The sequence below is a fragment of the Gopherus evgoodei genome, chromosome 10 (genome assembly GCF_007399415.2).
Source record: "Gopherus evgoodei ecotype Sinaloan lineage chromosome 10, rGopEvg1_v1.p, whole genome shotgun sequence".
Taxonomy (NCBI): domain Eukaryota; kingdom Metazoa; phylum Chordata; order Testudines; family Testudinidae; genus Gopherus; species Gopherus evgoodei.
In genome coordinates this window covers 16,726,850-16,745,667 of record NC_044331.1, presented here as the reverse complement: position 1 = coordinate 16,745,667, position 18,818 = coordinate 16,726,850, and the positions used below count along the sequence as shown (strand labels likewise).

Sequence of the window (18,818 nt, the reverse complement as noted above, 5' to 3'; positions counted from 1 at the left end):
TTGCAGTAATGTATGCTCCACAGCACATATGGAGAGGGTCAGGTCCTTGTGAACCTGTGGACTCCTGGCCAGAGGACGTTGTGAAGGCCAAGACTAGAACAGGGTTCAAAAAAGAACTAGATACTGTACATTCATGAATGATAGGTCCATCAATGGCTAATAACCAGGATGGGCAGGGATGGTGTCCCTAACCTGTGTTTGCTAGAAGCTGGGAAGGAGCAACAAGGAATTGATCACTTGATGACTACCTGTTCTGTTCATTCCCTTGGGGCACCTCGCATTGGACATTGTTGGCAGACAGGATACCGGGCTAGATGGACCTTTGGTCTGACCCAGTACGGCCGATCTTATGTCCATGAGTGCAGAAGCTGCAATTGTGACTAGCTCTCAAGCCAGGTGTGCAAAGTGTGGGAAGCTCCTTATTATCCTGCTCTCACACACAAAGACCAATCACAAAATGGCCCTAAGGGCTTCTACATCTTCACACACTGAATCTCTCTCCATGGAGCTGGGGAGGAAGGCAGGCAGTGGAGGGATGGCGTGAGATACCTCTGAAGCGTCCCTCATTTCAATGAACATCACTTAATATGGTCCACAAGTTCCACACAAACTTGGTGTCCACTGGCTTCTATGGTTTGAGAATTGTTTACACCAGAAATAAAGAACCACGACACTAAGGCTATGTATACACTACTAGCCAAGGGGGTAAAGCCCTGGCTGGTAGTGCAGATGTAGCCTGAGATGAGACAGAGCGAGCAACCATTTGACACTAAGGAAGGAATCCCACAACATTTAAGGTCTGTTGCCCTTGTAAATTTTTTGTATCCTTCAGTTTGGGTCTTTGCCACACACTGTCCCACATTTCGGCCTGGGTAAGTTGAAAGGTATGTGAAATGAGAGAGTTTTGAAAGAGGAGAGGAGGTCTGACTTTGGCATAAATTCCACTAATTCCTTCTCTAAGTATGTTTGAAAATATGATGAGCCAATTTCTGCCCTCTGACATGCTCTGAGGGCAATGTGGGTTGTGCCTATGTCGGTGGGAGACTTTGTTCTGTAAGTTTATTTTGCAAGCCAGTGGTCTCAGCTATTTGCTTGGCCACACAAACACAGCAGTAGCAGAGGCCTTAGGAAGGTTTGTTCCTTACAGATAATGCACCTCACTGTCAAGCCAGTAATTCCAGGTTTAAGTGGAAAATACTATACTAGGATTTTATTGTGAAACCCAAAAGCTACCTGCCCATTAGGCCACACACGGAACTAACTGCTTTGGACCATGAGCAAGGAGAAGAGGGCAGTAGCAAGTAGGGATGAGCAACCCTGATGAGGTTAAAAATGTTGTGAACTGCTCACAATTTTGGGGGGGATGGTTGGGTGCACCAAACTAATTCAACTTCTCCAAACTTTTCGCCTGTTATCTAAACCCATGTGGTTTTTGAGGGTGTCGCAGTTATTTAAAAGCTACATTCTTAGCTGAAAATGGGAAACTGTGATAAGCACTAGGATAGAAGCACCTTCTACCCGCAAAAGCTCACTTGGGACAAGGGGGTTTCCTATACAGGATATGTATGTTGGGACACAGTTCTAAAAAGCAGCTTTAGTTTTTTATTTGTGCATGCAAACCGTGGCTGCAATGTGCACACAGTCAGATACTTAGACCTCTACATTTTGCTGCAGCAATAATGGTTATTGCACTCCTGCATTTGTGCATTTTTTTGAGTGGGGGCCTTTGGTTGACAATTAAAAAAACTGGCACATTTTGTATTTTACCAGTGTTTAGTATTAGTCCACAATTAGATTGTAATTTTTCCACAGAATGAATGAAAGGATGCCCTATCAACCCCTGGGTTTGATCCAAAATCCATTAACACAGTTCAAATTATTCAATTTTATTTGACCTAGGACAGAATCAGAGGCTTGTAGAAAGATGCTGCCACATAATTCCTACCAGGAAGGTGCTCAGACTACTGGTGCATACAGGATGAAGGAATTCACCCTTTATTTGTCTCATTTACACCCAATTCGGAGAAGAGAATGAGGAACCCGACAGACGAATATTTCCTAAAATATGACACCAATATTAGTGGAACTTGTGAAAATCAGGCCACTTGTATTTAGGTGTCTAAATATGAGTTTGGGAGTCAGGTTTGGAAGTTTTGGTAGAACACCTCTACCCCGATATAACACTGTCCTCGGGAGCCAAAAAAATCTTACCGCATTATAGGTGAAACCACATTATATTGAACTTGCTTTGATCCACCAGAGCGCGTGGTCCCACTGCCCTGGAGCGCTGCTTTACCGCGTTATATCCGAATTCGTGTTATATTGAGTGGCGTTATATCGGGGTAGAGGTGTATTCTGACTAAACCAACAAGGATGTGGATTATATTACCCCTTCAAATGAATATTATTTAAAACCAAATCAATGCTACTGCAGTACTATTGGAAAATCGAACCACACCAGACTCCACTTGCTTACCCATTCATTCCAAGTACTCCGTTCATCATGCCTATGCTTGAAAATGATTAACAGTGGAATGTTCAAAAGCACTTAAGGGGCTTTGGGTTCCAACTCCGGTTGGTGCCTAATTCTCTTAGATGCTTTCAAAAATTCCACCCTAAATCCATTACTAACACTTCCTGAGCAAACATTCTGAACTTGCATAAATAAAAGCCCTGCTGACCGAGGGAGCCAAGAATGCAAGCAAAGAACTTCCACTATCAGGGATATAGCTGCAAATACCTTTTGCAAGTTTCCTTTCTAAGCACTTCTATTTGTTAAGAATTATGTAAACCCATTAAGAAATGACAGTAGATGATGTAATGCACTGAGCAAACATTTTTTGATGTGTGAATTTCACGCTCATGAATGGTCCCCTATTGACACTTCTTGCCCAGAACAAGTATAATGCAGGCTGTGGCAATGCAAGCTTCCCCTTCTCTTTGCTAACCACCAACACACCCCAGCACTAGCATGGGATGACCATCCGAGTGGTGAGAGGGTAATTCAGTCTGTATACTTCTTGTTTTCGCTGGTGAACCAAAGGTCCAGGCAATGACAGTTGTGGTTGAGATGTTTGGACACTGGCCCACTGGGAATTGTACTGAGATCACCAATCTCATTTCACGAAGCCCGCGGAACAGTCATCTGATGGTCACAACTTTTGCTCATTATAATGCTGACCTGGACTGCTATTGTACTAGTGACTCAGAGATAGATATGTTTCTGTAACCTCCATTACCAATCTCTTGAGCCATCTCATCCTCTTAGACAAAAATGAGCATCAAATGATTTTCGAAAGGTTCATGACTGCATTAACTCACTGCTCAGCTCCTTCGTGCTGTCTTCTCGATCTAGGATTATGAAATGTGGAAATGTGTTTCTATACTGAGCATTACAAAACCAAGATCTGGTTTGTAGGCATGAATATCAAAACTCCGGATGTATCATAACCTTCTGTTTGTGCCAGCAGTGTATCCCAATTACTTATATGATGACAAATTAATAACAGCTCATGACATTTTTATTGTAATGAAATTTAAAAAGTCAGTTATTAGATATACATACACACAACTGATTCCGTAACTGTTAGTCATAAATATAGAACATTCAGAAGTACAAAATACACTTTATCCACAGCACAAATTCACAGCAACATAAAGAGTTTAAACAGATAAGTAACCAAGCGCCTAAATTGACAACAGAAGCCTTTTTTTTTTTTTTTTGGCATTTATTATCTTTAAAAAAAGATCATGACTCTAAGCAAATTGGTCCATATCCACGAAGCTGTCAACTCATGAAAACGTGCTCAAGTTTGGAGCAGGAGGAGAGTGCCCCCACAAACATCATGGTACGTCCTCCCTTTCCCCCCCTCCTTTCCGCTATTTTGGAATACATTCCCCCGCCTCTCCACAACTGGCGACAGTGAAAACTGGGGCTACCACACAATCACCTATATCCCAATTTGAGCACTGCTATGAATATGAAAATATCTGACTTAAAAATTTATCCACTGGATACCTTGCAAACCAACCAACCAAAGAGCAACAGCAGTCTGACACCGATAAGGCATTAATGATTAAGTGGCTGTATTACTCTCGAAAAAGAGTATGTTGCCTATGTATAAAAATATATGTTATAGCAATTGGGTAAATCCAACACTATATAACACTGTGCCAAAAGTAATTAGGAGTTAAAAAAGGCAGTACTGCAAAAAGTATTTACAGTTTCAGACTGGGCTTCACGAAAAAGAAGGCAACAAAGCTAGTTATGGACACATCTGGTTAAAGTATAATTGTAGGCACTGTCAGTAGTGCCTTTAACAAGTTATGCAATACAATCATTCCTGTAAAATACTTAATGTCAGGAAACAGGCTTGATTATATGAACGAGTAAGTAAATGCCCAGTCTATAAGCTTACTCACTGAAGTAACTTACTCAGCTTATTACATCATCATTTGTAGCTTCTTGCACACTTGATTTAAAAAGCTTGAGTTCTGTATTCTGTATTTCATACTGATTTCAGAAACACTGTGTCTGCAATAAAATTTGATCAGAAAACACAAGTCTGCAGGTATAACAAAATCTGCATGTAAAATCTGCAAGCTGGCAGCTGACCTACCACAGGTGTTATGCTAACTGCACAAATAAATAAGGACAGTTTTAAAATGCACTTAGCAACTTCAGTCATTATACATGTAAGTTGTTTTATTACCATCAAGACACACAACAAAGAATATAGCTTAATTGATGCTAAAACAGTCTTTGCTGCCACAAAAATTAGAATGAGAAAGATACAGTATTTCAAAAGAGCCAGCCAGTGGCATGGAGGTGGCACATACTGTAGATGTGTGCCCTAGAAGCACTAGTGAATGTTGGACTTGCCTATTCACTTGTCTCAGGAATAAGGTTGCCAACCATAATGCTCCTTAAGAGCTCCCTTCTTGCTGGCATGAAACTAACAGCATCCTCAGAAAAGATCACCCACATCTTCCCTTGCAAATTAGGGAAAGCAATGTCAAGATACCATGGGTAGGATCAGCTGGAGGGGAGCTTGGGAGAATGGAGAAACAGGGAGAAAGCGTTGTATTCTGCTATCCTGGGCTGAACAGGGGCACACTGTGGCCCAAAGTGAAGTGGGTGAAAACTTTGCACTCTTCTAGACTGGCCTTTAGGAATTTTATTAAAGTAATGTTTAAAATAAAATATACACAAGTTGAGAGGGAAGGTACTGTACATCTTGGCTCAGGCTTGGGTTATGGGGGGGTTACAGGTATTACTACAGTAATTCCCTTTTGTGGCCACAAGAATGGGGAGAAAGAAGACAAGAAACAGACCTAGCACTGATGCCTTGGGCACACTGGCTTCAAACTAGTAATACTGTATTTTTAAAAAATAGACATGCCTGAATATCTTTTAACAAAGAACTTTGAACTGTACTACCGAATACTGACTGACAAGCCTACTTCTACACATTGATAGTATAAAAAGACAGTGATATGTAGAGAAACTTTTCTGGGCTGGAAAAGCCAGTTTTCATAAACACATTATTTTAGACTGAATTCAGGAACAAGTAAAGTATACATACACGCAGAACAACCAGTCAGGTAGACTGCAACATAGAAACACCAATTTCCAATCCATTTTTCACTTGACAGAAATCCTCATTTAAAATTTTTTAAAAATACTGAATGTATCATGTCCAGTGCATTGTATAAAGAGCTACAAATTGCTGGGCCACTCCCTTCTTCCCCCATTGTTAGATCTGTCAAAGAATCAGGATCATCTACTTCTCCTTTTACTATCATTCCCTATTGCACAGATGTCTCACCTCACCCACACAGCCATGTGTAGAATACAGGCATCTTTTATGGCGGGGGGTCAGCGAATTCAACGGATATGCTCACTACAGGGAGCAGAGCTTTTCTGGTCTAACTCACTGATCAGTTCTTTGTCCATGCAGTGTGTGAGAGATGGGAGTGAAGGGCAGCAGGGGCAGCTTCAAGAGAATCAATATCCAGGTATTAAAATAAATATAGTTTAAGTGCATTGTTTCCTCAGCTAGCTGAGTATTCCCCTCATCCCCTGGGGAAGGAGAAGAGGTTCCCATTTTTAAAACAGGATGATTCTGCTGAGACAAGTACAGTCCAGAGATTTGGGCCTCTGCAGTTCTTTATCTAGCTTTGAACTAGATTCAGTTTTCATTAAAAAACACAAGCAAAAAACACACATACACAAAGCATCCCTCCAGTGGCACACAGGGCTGGAGACTGGTCCTGGAGAATGAAGCGAAGAGACAAACATCAGGCACGACTCTCACTGAACACTGAAGATCACTTACCCCACTATGTGACGTGCCAGAAAGCGGAGTTGGGTGAGAAAAGCCCCAGTCACAGGATTAGGGTTAGGAGCAGTGTCTCTGTGGCCCGCTAGCTTTCGTCTGACAGCCTGTGGAAGTCTCTCTGGATGAGACCCATGTGGCCAGAGCAGGCCATGAGTTAGGGAGATGGCTGCTCTCCATGGCATCATCCACCCAAAGAACCCCCTCTGATTACGCATGTAAGACAATGCTGACACAGTGTATGCCAATAGTCCTCCCTGCTGGAAGACACCTCTGAATTCAGAGGTAGCTTCAAGTAGCCAGGCAATGGCAGCATGTGGGCTGGCAATGTGTGGAGTCACCAGGCCTCTTGGTGGGTGGCCATGGCTTCTTTTAGGTGTCCAGAGATTTGCGTGGATCCCAGGGCATCCACAGGTTTAGGCAGCTGGACCCTCTCCCCACTTTTCAAGAGGGCTGGGCTGCAACCTACAAAGAATTTCAAAGAAGCTCAGCAAGTGGGAATTATGAGTTTCTTGCCCAGGGGTGATTTTTCCCCCCAAGCAGGGACTATTTGGCCCTAACTCTTCATTTTAGATCAGATCTCTGTAACTCAGCTGACGTGATAAAATAAATAAAGGAACAGAAATTCTAGAAGTTTCTGATGGATATTCCAGGCAGAAAGACTCAGAGCATGCACCCTTCTGGATGACCTGAGTCTCCAAAATGCCCAGTGAACTGAAACCCTTATACAGTGGGTTTAACAGAAGTAGGTGGATGCTCAGCAGTTTAGCATGCAAGTGAAAATTCAAGTTAACGCCACAGTGTTTTTGGCAGACAGTGGCTTGACTGGTTGGTTCCTATTACAAACTAGTTTTAACAATATTGTTTGGCACATGAAACAAACTAGCTCACTGCTCTCAGGAAATGAGACTAGATGACTCTGTTGTAACAGAGCACTTCTTAACTGTTAAAATCTAATGTTGCACAAGAGATAAAGGGGTTCACAGACAGGAAATGCTGCTGGTGCTAAAACAGTATTCTTGATATGTTTTGTACAGTAATTTTATAAAAGGATCTTTTGGGAGGATACAATAATAGAAGGCAAAAAATAAAATAAAACCAGGTAGTGAGAAAATTATAAAAATATAGGTCTCACTTAATAAAATCAGTGAAAAAAAGAACAGCTTACGTAAGTAAATATATGGCATAAATCAGAATGACCAGAATTAACCAATTAGTGTTATTTCTAAGTGAAGCGATGCAGAATCCTACAATATCTAAGTTCTGCAATACATTGTCATTCCTTTCGGTATACTCTGGAATTGACCCATTTTATATGTAAAAAAACACCACCACCACCAAAAAGAAACAAACAACCCCTACCAATATAGGAAATCACATCATACAGCACAAGATATACATACAGTACTAAAATGTACACATATTCAAGTTTAACTGGGTTAAGAGAGGGGAAAAAAGGTGCTGAATCTTCTGGTCAGAGAGAGGACTACATTATGCTGTATAATCTCACATTCAAACTGACCTAAAAATCTCAAGAATCAGAGAAATCAGAATACTGAGTCTGTTTTCAGAAATTTAAGATCAAAGCAAGGCATTGAAACTGAACAATAGACCCTGTAACTGGACGTTACCTTACCTTTTCTCTGTTAGTCTTTGTTACTTCATTACCTATTTTAAATTTACCATTCAAAGGGAGCATTAGGAATTGTTCACATACAAATATTTAGGACTCAGAGATTTTTCACAAAGTTTTTCATCTCTGAGGTAGATGACAAGAAAATACAAAATGGATCTATCAATGACCACCACCAAGTGGTGTAACTTCTTCATCAGCACTCACACACCGGAAGGGAGAGAGAGCAAACTCCTATATCACTATCCAAAATATGAGAAACAAAACGTCTTGTCAGTAGATTCTACGGTAATGCAATACAGAAAAAGCAGAGCCAAAACCACACCAAAATGGGTTTGTTGAACTTCATTTCACAGGGTTTGTCTGCGTTGTAAATTACTCAGAAAACGGTGGAAACATGCCCAAATCAGCAAAATCTTCAATGTTGTAATTGCCAGTGCCCTGTGTCGGATCGCCCGGCATAGGCAGCATGTCCTGTATAAGGAAAATCAAAGTGAAGTGTCACTTCATATGCTATCGAGAGACAAACATTTTTTTGTTCATCTTTTTAGCTTAAGACCAGAAAAGACCAAAGACTGGAAAAATAAAGTGAAATTCACCCCATGCGGATGGCAAGCCTGAGCCCTCTGCACTGTTTAAGTCTCACTTTATTCTCTTTCAAAGGCTGAACCAGGACTTAAGCAGTGTGTAGGCTTTGTGTTGGCCTCTGCACAGGTTTGACTGTCCCCCATACTACACATTCTTTACTGAGCTAAACATACACCATTTGTCACAGAGGTGATAATATGCTAAGATACTGGATCAGCAACTGCTGAGAGACAATCATAGCACCTCCTGCGAGGATGCCATTTGGAGTAGCAGTTGCTTTCTGGTGGCTGTTGACAGCAACAAGTTAAACATTTCAGACCAAAACAGAGAGTACACACAAAGGCATGTGCTGCTTCGCCTTTCCTGATGACACTTCCTCAGCATAGGTAGCGTGCATCCCTTGATGAAACCAAGACATGAACGGTTTTAACATGTGTTTGTGGGTTCTGTCTACATGTCTCAGTTATTCTTCAGTGAGGTGTGAAGGAAAATCAGCTAAAGGCCTTTATGCAGAGGATGGGAATGCTGCTGTGGAACAGAAAGACTCACTAGTGTTCTGAGACCCTTCTGAGAAGGGCAGAGCACCCTCATCCCTCACTGAAGTCAATGGAAGTTGCAGAAGCTCAACACTGCTAAGGAGGTGTTCAGCCCTCCACAGGCTCATCATCTTTCTGCCCTTCAGACAACCTAGACAGCCAAGGAACTGATGAGCAAGCAGTGGCCATTAAGCATCATGTGATTTGTGTGTGTGTCTCTTAATATGACTGAGCCCCTTTTTATTTGGATCATGCACCTTTTCTGATGTGCTATGCTGGGCACATTGGAGGGAGTCTCGCCATCAGAGTTCTGTTGTTATGTAGCTGGTACCAGCACACATTTGTGGAGGATCCACTTCCTCCTGAACAGCATTCTGTAAGCAGGGGCTACGTTTATTCTGATTGCACCTCCGCTGAAGAATGATGGAGGTCTTTCCTCCAGGTCAATGAGCCTCCTTGTATTTCAGAAAAGGGAGTGGAAGTTGATAGCATTTCTCTGGTATAAGAGGAGTTCATGGTAACTGCTCCCAAGTCTCCTGAGTCACATGTGGTTCCTCAGGAGGCATAGGAAGTACTGAACCTCCTTTTCCCATTCAGGGACAAAGCCTGGGAAAGAGGTATCCCTTGTTGGGAAAACGATCATGCTGTCCTTTCAGTTCTAACAACAACAAGCTCTGGCAGAACTTGACTTTGCAGCAAGAGAGGGACCATCATAATACAAAATCTAAATAGCAAACAAGAAACGTGATAACAAATTGGCTCAAAGCATCTACCCTCAAGAAGATGAACTACCCTCATCTAAGAGCACCATAATGAGGATTTACCTCAGGAGAGGGCAAACTTTAAATCTAACTCTGGACTTGCTGGATCCCTTAGAGTGGAGATAGATGATGGGATGGACTGAAGCACATTTCCCAGCTGCCTTGGCCAGCCCTGTCTTCCTGGTCAATGCTGCACATTTCTAATGCTGCCCTTGCCACCTCTGGGGCTCTTTCATCCCCCACTGCCACCCAGAGAAGGGGAAGTTGAAGCTGCCTTGTGCTGCTGAAATCTCCATCCCCTTTGGGGAATTTCTGCAGTTGAGGCCCTGGGCCAGAGATGACACTGGTGAAGGCCTTGCAATGAATCTGGCCCTTTTTGTTCACACGTGTCTTTTCCTTTTCCCCTGCATGCAACTATCCACCCTCCTCTTTTGTTGGTTGGGTTCTTGATTGAATTTAAATGATAAACAGATTATAAAGGGATAAAGGACCATATCAGCTTATTTGCTTGTAAGAGGCATGCTCATCTACCATGAATAGTTATAACAGTAATTAATACTGCAAAATAAGTAACGTAACTGAAGATGGTTATTTGCCACTCACATGGTTTCTCAATAGTTGGAGCATTTGAAAAAAATCTTTAGTCAGTGTCTTCTCTGAAGAAAGAGCCTACTCTCCTCTCTGAATTCTCAGGCGGAATTAGACCGAAGTTTAACTGGCTAGATTTATAGATCTGGACCAGGGTATGAGGAGGGACTTCTAGCCAGGACTGTCTAACTACTAGTTTCTCCCTAAAATGCACAGCCCTTGTGCTGAGGAAGCAGGAAGGAGAAAACATTTCAAAGCCCAAAAATTTCTGTGCTCTAGCAGAAAAAGTACTTTGAGTTCTAGCAAAGACGATCCTAATCCCAGCGAACATCACTCTAAACCCCACGGTAGCACATCTCAAACTGAAAGTTGGTGCTTGTTATGCACACTGTTTCCACATTGGCTCAGTTTGGCTAAGGTTATTATTCGGGTAAGAAGACTTTCACTTTCTTGTGACAACTGTAGACATAATGAACCTTTGACTCTACTCACTTGGAAGACTTCAGTCTGACTGGGCTGCTGGTGAGAATGCTGGTCACTGCTTTGTTGATTATGATGCTGGCTTTGCCATTGGGACCAGACCTCTGAAGGTCTCCCTTGGAATTGTCCACTGCTTTGGCCACTCTCAGCTGAAAGATTCAGATTTAAACAGACAGTTCCTTTAAAAGGCACATGAAGGTTTTTTGAGAATGTTGATGTTCAGAAGTAAACTTTATAGCACAAATACCCAGCAAGGACCAGTTCCGGTGGGAGTGAAGTCAAGGGGAGTTTTAATGCTGATCTCAAGGGAGCATGATAATGACCCAAGACAGCAAGGTGAATTACCGTGGCTGCACTGACACAACCAGGACAACATGCTTACTAATACTAAAGCACAAAGTGAAATAATGAAGAATGTAATGAAACTTAATCTGGCCATGCCAGGGTTTTCCCCAGTCCTGCCTCTCTCTTTAATAGTGCGAGGAAGTACCGGCCATTTCACTTAAACAGAATGACAAGAAAGGCATTTTAATGCATTTCCTCTTTAATAAACGCTTGGATTAAGAGCTGGACCAGAAGGAGCACTGTCATCTGATGGATTATATAATTCAAAGGCAGCATGGCAGCACCCTTTTTACAAAAATCTGTTGTTTCATGACCATTTAAATAGTAAGATAAACAAGTGCCAGGCCTTGCTGCCTTATTTAAGTGTAAATGTGTCATGTATTTAGAATGCTGATTGGTGAGCTACTTTGTCCTCCATTATGATAGGTGTAAATCAGCTATTTAATTCATGCAGCTCTAGTCTCAGAACCGCAGAATTGCTCTGTTCACATGCCAATGTTTCCTTAAGAGTGTGGGTCCATTTGGGTTTTGAAGGAATAAAGAGGTTTAATGTTAAGAAGACTAATGTTGTCATAATGATCATTTCAGGATTATGGATCTCTCTGCTGGTACTTAAACTGATACCACATTCTGCATTTGTCAGCTCCTTTACCTACACCTTTTATGACTATGTTCATAGATTATGTAGACCAACTGAAGTCAATTGGATTTCTCTTTGTACTTTGGTAGGCAAAATTTAGCCCTAAATTTGTAAGATATCATCCAGGAGATTTTCCTTTTGTGTTGGAACCAACAAACTGGCTATCTGTGGAGTCTCTTTCCAAAATTTTCATCTTTCATAATATGTTGGAGAGTTTCTGGCTGCTGCTGCCAAACCAGGAAATGCAAAATTTAACATTATGCAATGGTGTTGGAGCCACTGCTGACCCTCTCACAGCCCAGCCTAGCACCAATGCTTTCCTCAGGCTGAGCTAGGAAGGGGAAAGTGCATCCTCAGTGAATTGCTCAGGAAAGTAACACAGGTGTTTATTTTCAGTAGTGGGTGTTGCGTGTTTTGTTCTGAGAGTTAAAAATGTTTCTAGCACACCTGGAAACCATTTCCCATTCCCCCCCCCCCCCCAAAAAAAAATTTTTTTTTCCTCCTTTTTTTGCTTCTGTTTTTGCCTTTTTTCCTTCAGACACACAAATCCCAAATTTGGGGGTCACTGGTAGATCAGAACCACTGGGCAACTTCCTAGCCACTACTGCAGAGGCACACAGTTCTGCATGTCACGTTATGTTAGACTCCTGACAACCAGAAACCAAAATTTCCACACAGAAAAATGGAAAGAATGGCAAATGAAAGTAGCCAAAATGCCTGACTCCACAGTTTGCCATTACTCTATAATGTACAAGATCACAAATGCCTCCACTTTGGCTCCAGTTTCTCTCTACAACCAGCTATAAACCCTGGTATAAAGGTAAGCAGTTTCCCAGAAGACTGATGAACTGCAGTGACATGCTTCTGTCACATCTGGGCTGGAGAATTACTACTCCCCTGCTGACATTACTGTTACAAATAATTCAGCTGACTCAGAAATCCTGCAGTCACACTATTGGTCACAACAAAGTTAATTTAAGTTAACCCTTAAAAGAAAACTGCATCAGTTTTGCTCAGTACAATATGCCAAAATGTACTCACTGAGGCAAACGAGCCTTTTGCTCAGCAAGACAGAGGTTAATAATAATATATGGAGATATACCTATCTCACAGAACTGGAAGGGACCTGAAAGGTCATTGAGTCCAGCCCCCTGCCTTCACTAGCAGGACCAAATACTGATTTTGCTCCAGATCCCAAGGTAGCCCCTTCAAGGATTGAACTCACTACCCTGGGTTTAGCAGGCCAATGCTCAAACCACTGAGCTATCCCTTCCCCAGCAGAAGGGTCAGGCTGCTCCTTTCAGTAATAATTGTATTTATCAGGAAATATTTCCCACCAGCTGAACAGTCATTACCAAGTAGTTTGGGTCTCGAGTGCAGGTCTTATAAACAAACATACAAAGCCCAATGGAATAAACTCAATGGGAAGTTAGCCATTTTGGTGGACACATCCTGCTGCATTGCTGCTGAGTCCAGGCCAGGCAACATAATGCTAGTGCCTGAGGCCTAAAGAATGAAAAGGGCTTGAAATGAAATTGGCCTAATTTCATTCACAGTGTTGAGTGAAAAGCAAAAAGTGAATAAACTAGCATTAAGAGCAAAAAGAAAAATTAGTGTTTTAACATTCCACCTGTGGTAAGGGGAAAACGGCTACTCCTGCTTCCTGGCGTATCTGCAAGGGGTAGACATTGTTAAGTTCAGTGCAACATGAGCCATTATTTTTATTTTGTTCCTCAGTCAGAACATGGTGCTGAGGAAACAGGGTGGAACTTTCTTTACACTCACTGCATTGCAGGCTTGATCCAAAGCCCACAGAAGTCAGTGGAAAGACCCTGGATCAGCTCCTAATGTAAACAAGGTACTATGATCACCAGGTGATTTTAAATCTTTTGCTTAGTGTGTATATAAAACTTTATATGACCTTGGCCAAGGACAGCTGAGTGCTCTTTCTTCACCTTTTGTTCCTGGCAGCCTACCTCACACTTCTGCAGCTAATTCACTGACTGTTCTGAACTACCAGCATGTCATGCTGGATTTAGGAATGTTGCTGTTACATTTGCTGGCTGTAGAATTCCTTATCTTAAGCCTCAGCATCCATCCAAATTTTATATTCTCTCTCATTTCCACAGCTGACTACATACACTCTTGTAGGCAGATTATTATTGAGGCCATTGTTTTAGAAGGTGCGTGTGCATGCATAGGTAGAAGGGAATAGGGACATGTTCATATTTCATTTTTTTTGCTCTTATTTCACTTACTGATTTTTTTTCTGTTCAAGAGCTCCCTCAGAAACAGCCCGTACTAAAGGCATAACCTGAACACTTATGTGAAGACACTCAACAGTACAATTATCCTTAACCATTCTACTTAACAATCCATGCAGTGATGTAAGCAGCTGTGGAGTTTCACACACTCCAAGTATGATCATGATGAGGCTCAAGTGAGGGTTTCCAGCCACCAATAACTATGTCTATAACATCAGGACTGAACCCGTGAACCTTGTGAAGGAAAGAGCATAAATCAGTGAACAATAACATTGCTAGATAGCTCTCCAAAATATCAAGCAGTTGATTTTTCTGTGCTATTGAGCAGTTCTAAAACACTCCTAAAGTTTTTCATGTTGTAAAGGTGTACAGGGGCTGGCCCTTTCAAAGACACTGCTAATGCTACTCATGCTCCTGGCGCAGGATGTAAAATGTGCACTTGGATTTTTTCAGATTTCATTTTTTACAAAGCATAAAATACATGTGAGGCCTGACTACCAGCATGCATGATTACAGGCTACATTACCATCTTAAAATTACAGACATAGAGTCTTCCAGGCATTCTATAGCAGGTAGCATATCGTAAAACAATGTAGTGAGATTTGAGAAAGGACTGGCATTAATATCTTTACCCATTCTTTTTTATTTGTATTTAAAGACACCAATTCTGTCTTCCATCTGTGTCATGCAACTCCACTGACTGTATGAAAACATAGCTTTGATAGATGACCAAATGTACAATAAAGTGCTTCTAATTCTCCATGTACAGGATCATTCCATTATAATAAAAAATAATCTAACTGCAACAGGTACAGAGAAGGGCTAGTAGAATGATCAGGGGATTGGAGAGTATCTCTCATGATAGGAGACTAAAGGAGCTGGGCTTGTTTAGCCGAGCAAAAGGAAGGCTGAGAGGGGATACAATTGCTCTCTATAAATAAACTGGAGTAAGCACCAAGCAGGGACAAGAGCTATCTCAGCTAAACAACAATGTTGGCACAAGAATAAAGAGGTCTACATTGGCCATAAGTGAATTTCGGTAGAAATTAGAAGGTTACTAACCATCAGAGTAGTGAGTTTCTGGAACCATCTCTCAATAGGTGAGTGGAGGCAAGAAACCTAACCGGTTTTAAGATGGAGCTTGCTCAGTTTACAAATGCGTTATATGATGCAGTTGCCTGTTGAGGGTAGGGGGCTAGACTTGATGACCAAGGAGACTGCTTCCAGTTCTATGTTCTTAATTAGTAATTAAAACAACAACATAAAATTGTTGTTATTGAAATAGAGAAGGCTGCAATAAAGAAAGCATACAAGTCCTTACCATACATTCTACACTATTTCATCTTCTTGGACTAAATTCTAATCTTCTTCAATCACAGAATTTTTTTTTAAATGAATCCATGTCTATCTGATGATGATATAATCCAGCCCAGGCAGAATTTTAGGTGCCCCTGCTATACCTTTTCTCTAATACACATTCCAAAGCTACGGTCATACCTTAGCTCCTGAACATACCCCATAGGGCCAAATCCTAATGTGTCTAACTCAATTCTTACCCATGCCTTACTCAGAGGGGAAAGAAATCTACTGATTTAATTTGAAAGCTTGAAGTCAGTGGAGTGTTGCCTGGGTAAACAGAAGTAATGAGTAAAGACATTAGGATTTGACCTTTTATTGATTACTATCTCCTGCGACAATAAAAACAAGAAATGGACTACTGCCATGTTCTGCTTTAGACAGTAGCTGAGAAAATTCACATTAAAATTAGTCCTAGTGAATGTGAAGTGTTCTGCTCAGAAACACACTGAAACACACCCAGCTGTTTAAAAAGGGAATTGTTTAACCTCACAGTGAGAATAGCAAAGGTAATTGTCTGCTTGTGACTGAGAGTGAGGGTGACAGAGGTTATCTGCATGGAATAAGAAATGATTAAGTATCCTGGGACAGGAACAGTGACAGGACACAATTTCATACATTCAGATGGGTTTAAAAAAAGTCCCTCTTCTGGACTGTGCCATTTTGGGACTGTTCTGAATCAGAGGAGAGTGGAGTTGAGCCACCCAAAAGGAAGTTTGGGAGGGATTTTACCTCAGGAAGGGAGTGCAGCATGGAGGGAGGAGTCCCGGAACTCAGCTCAGTCCATTGCACCAAGTAGTAAGAAGCTTTGCTTCCTCTCTTTTGCCTTCCTGGCAATCCCTACACACCCACACAAGGGCAGAGACAATCTCAACCTTGGCATACATTCAGAATAGAGAAGCAGGTCCGAAGATTTAAAATACAGTTAGCATTTCACTTTCATGTTCACTTGTGAGATGCAGAATCTGAAACCTACCAAACCCTGCACCTCTGTTTGCTAGGCTAGAGTAGGCATTTCCACTTGGGGAAGAAGTGGCTGGGCTAGAGAGAGGGCTGTACGATGACGGATCAGCTGGATAGGTATGACTGGTTCCAATTCCAAAGGGTGATGATTGAGTCTTGCCAGATTGTGATGGGATTTGCTGAAGTGGGGATGGGGGAGAAAAAGAAGAAGTTATTTTCATTGCTGGCATAACAGCGGAGCAGCATGATAGACCCAAGTGTAAAATCAACTGCTACATAAAAACTGCAGATGAGATTAGGCATATTATCCCTGTCTCAGCCATATTCAATTTCCATCAGCGTGGATGTTCAGTTATTTAAGTTTAATAAAAGCAACAGATAAGTGAAAATATAAACAGCTCTCCTGATGATTAATATCCTCCATGCATTCAGAAAGAGAATCAAATCACTATTGTTCGTTACCTGCTGTAAGCTGTTTTTTCCCCACCACTATTAGGGCATAGAAACTAGAAGCAAAGATTAAAGACATACAAAAAATGAATCTTTATTTGCCAGATGCCCTGTTTTTATACAACTCCAGTTATCTGAAAGCCTTGTAGGATACCGCGTACCTTCAGATAATCATGATTTTCAGTAATTGGGAGAGCTGGCACAAGAGGCTTCAAAGTGAATGTTCTGGATTTCCACACAGGCTGAAAAGCCTGCTGGGTTTTCTCACCCAATTTTAGAGTATGCAAACCAGCTTGCCCAATGGATACCAGAAGCACAATGAATATGTTCTATCTTGCCTTAGGCAAGCAGTCAGCAATTGCATGACAGACTTGGTGGGGGTGCCCAGCACTATTAGCGCAGGGGAAAAATAACCAAACTTTGCTTAAAGGGGGTGGTTCAGTTAAATCAAGAACAACAACACTTTGAGATCCTTTGAAGTCATTATAGAAGCGTAAAGTATGTTACAAATAATTAAATAGTACAACACCCCTGTGAGATGAGTAAAATGAGACAAGAAGCGGGTAAGTGTCTCACTCAAAGTAACAAAATACATTAGCAGATAGCGCCAGTAATAAAACCCACTTACCAACAACGCATTTCCTTTTCCCCTATCAACCAGCCCAACAGCTCTACAGAAGATTGGTATTTAACAAGTTCTGCTGTTTGAAATTAAAAGCAGTAACATCTCTAGATATATTTAATGATGTGTATCTTATAGCCAATCAATGCACTGAAGTGCAGCTATTCTCTTGGGCAAATGAGTGGGGGGGAAATAGATCCCAACAGGCACACAACATGATGAAAATACAAGTCTTCAGTTTAGTTCCTAGCTAAGAAGTAACAGTTTTGAAGGTTCTCACAATGACAATGACAGCAGGCTCCTGGAAGATTTTATTGATTTTTTGACAATGGTAAAACACATTCAGAGTTCCCTACATTTGTACTCTGGTGATGCAGACTTGACCATCTCCCCTTAACCTAAGCCAGACTTGTCTTTGATGGTTTAGGTTAAGGGGAGATGTCACATTTTTTATCAGTAATCATTAAATGTCCTTTCTATCCAGTGTACAAATGAAAATATGTCAAAATATTATTTCAATTTGATTTCTTTAGGATATGGAATAGATATGGCAGAGTAATTGATGTAAACTGAGGACTGGTCAGCCTGTATGAGAAACTAGGAAACAAATATAAAAATAATTAAGCTGCTGGTAAAACGATTGAATGAATTCCTTGAAGTGCCTTTATAGACTATATAAGAAAATTGAATGCAAACAATTATTATTAAAGTAGCATTAATAATAGTCTTATTTAAAGAAGAGCATTTAATGATTGGGTCGCTACTCAGTCCTTAACAGACTGGCTTCTACGTAGTACTGAGAATGACAAGTGATCTGAATATAGTATGTACTACAGGCTCTGTATGGAGAAGTTGGGCACATTAGTATGTCTGCATTTTAACTGGGAGACTCCCAGCCTGGGTAAACAGACTCATGCTAGCTCCGCTTGAGCTAGCATGCTAAAAATAGCAGTGTGGAGTGTGGTTCGGGTGGCAGGTTGGGCTCTAAAGCCCACCTGGCCCCTGGGTCTGAGCTCAGATGGCTAGCCCAAGTCTTTGTCTGAGTTGCAACATCCACACTACTATTTTTAGTGTGCTAGCCTAAGCAATAGTGAGAGTCTGTCTACCCAGGCTGCGAGGCTTGCTCTCAGCTGCAATGTAGACATACCCACTTAGGCCTCTGTTCAGCAGAAACTTAATGCCCAAACCTAACCGTGCATAGTCCTGTTGATTTCACTTAAAACACAGATCTATACAGGAAAAGGATTAAACTGG

At 41.4% G+C, this 18,818-nt stretch overlaps 1 protein-coding gene across 11 annotated transcripts in view; it reads right to left on the bottom strand.

Moving 5' to 3' along the window:
- Positions 1 to 3,503: 3,503 nt before the first annotated feature.
- The window catches only part of ARNT2 (aryl hydrocarbon receptor nuclear translocator 2), a 142,501-nt gene continuing 127,186 nt past the window's right edge, over positions 3,504 to 18,818 (bottom strand). For 10 of the 11 annotated variants that reach the window (XM_030577687.1, XM_030577688.1, XM_030577693.1 and 7 more), the window contains 3 exons: positions 16,506 to 16,671; positions 10,937 to 11,073; positions 3,504 to 8,445 (listed from right to left, as the gene is read on the bottom strand). In XM_030577687.1, the coding sequence (XP_030433547.1) occupies positions 8,347 to 8,445; positions 10,937 to 11,073; positions 16,506 to 16,671 (402 nt within the window). In that variant the 3' untranslated portion in view covers positions 3,504 to 8,346. The remainder of the gene's footprint in view (positions 8,446 to 10,936; positions 11,074 to 16,505; positions 16,672 to 18,818) is intronic. The other variant, XM_030577697.1, reaches the window with a different exon arrangement.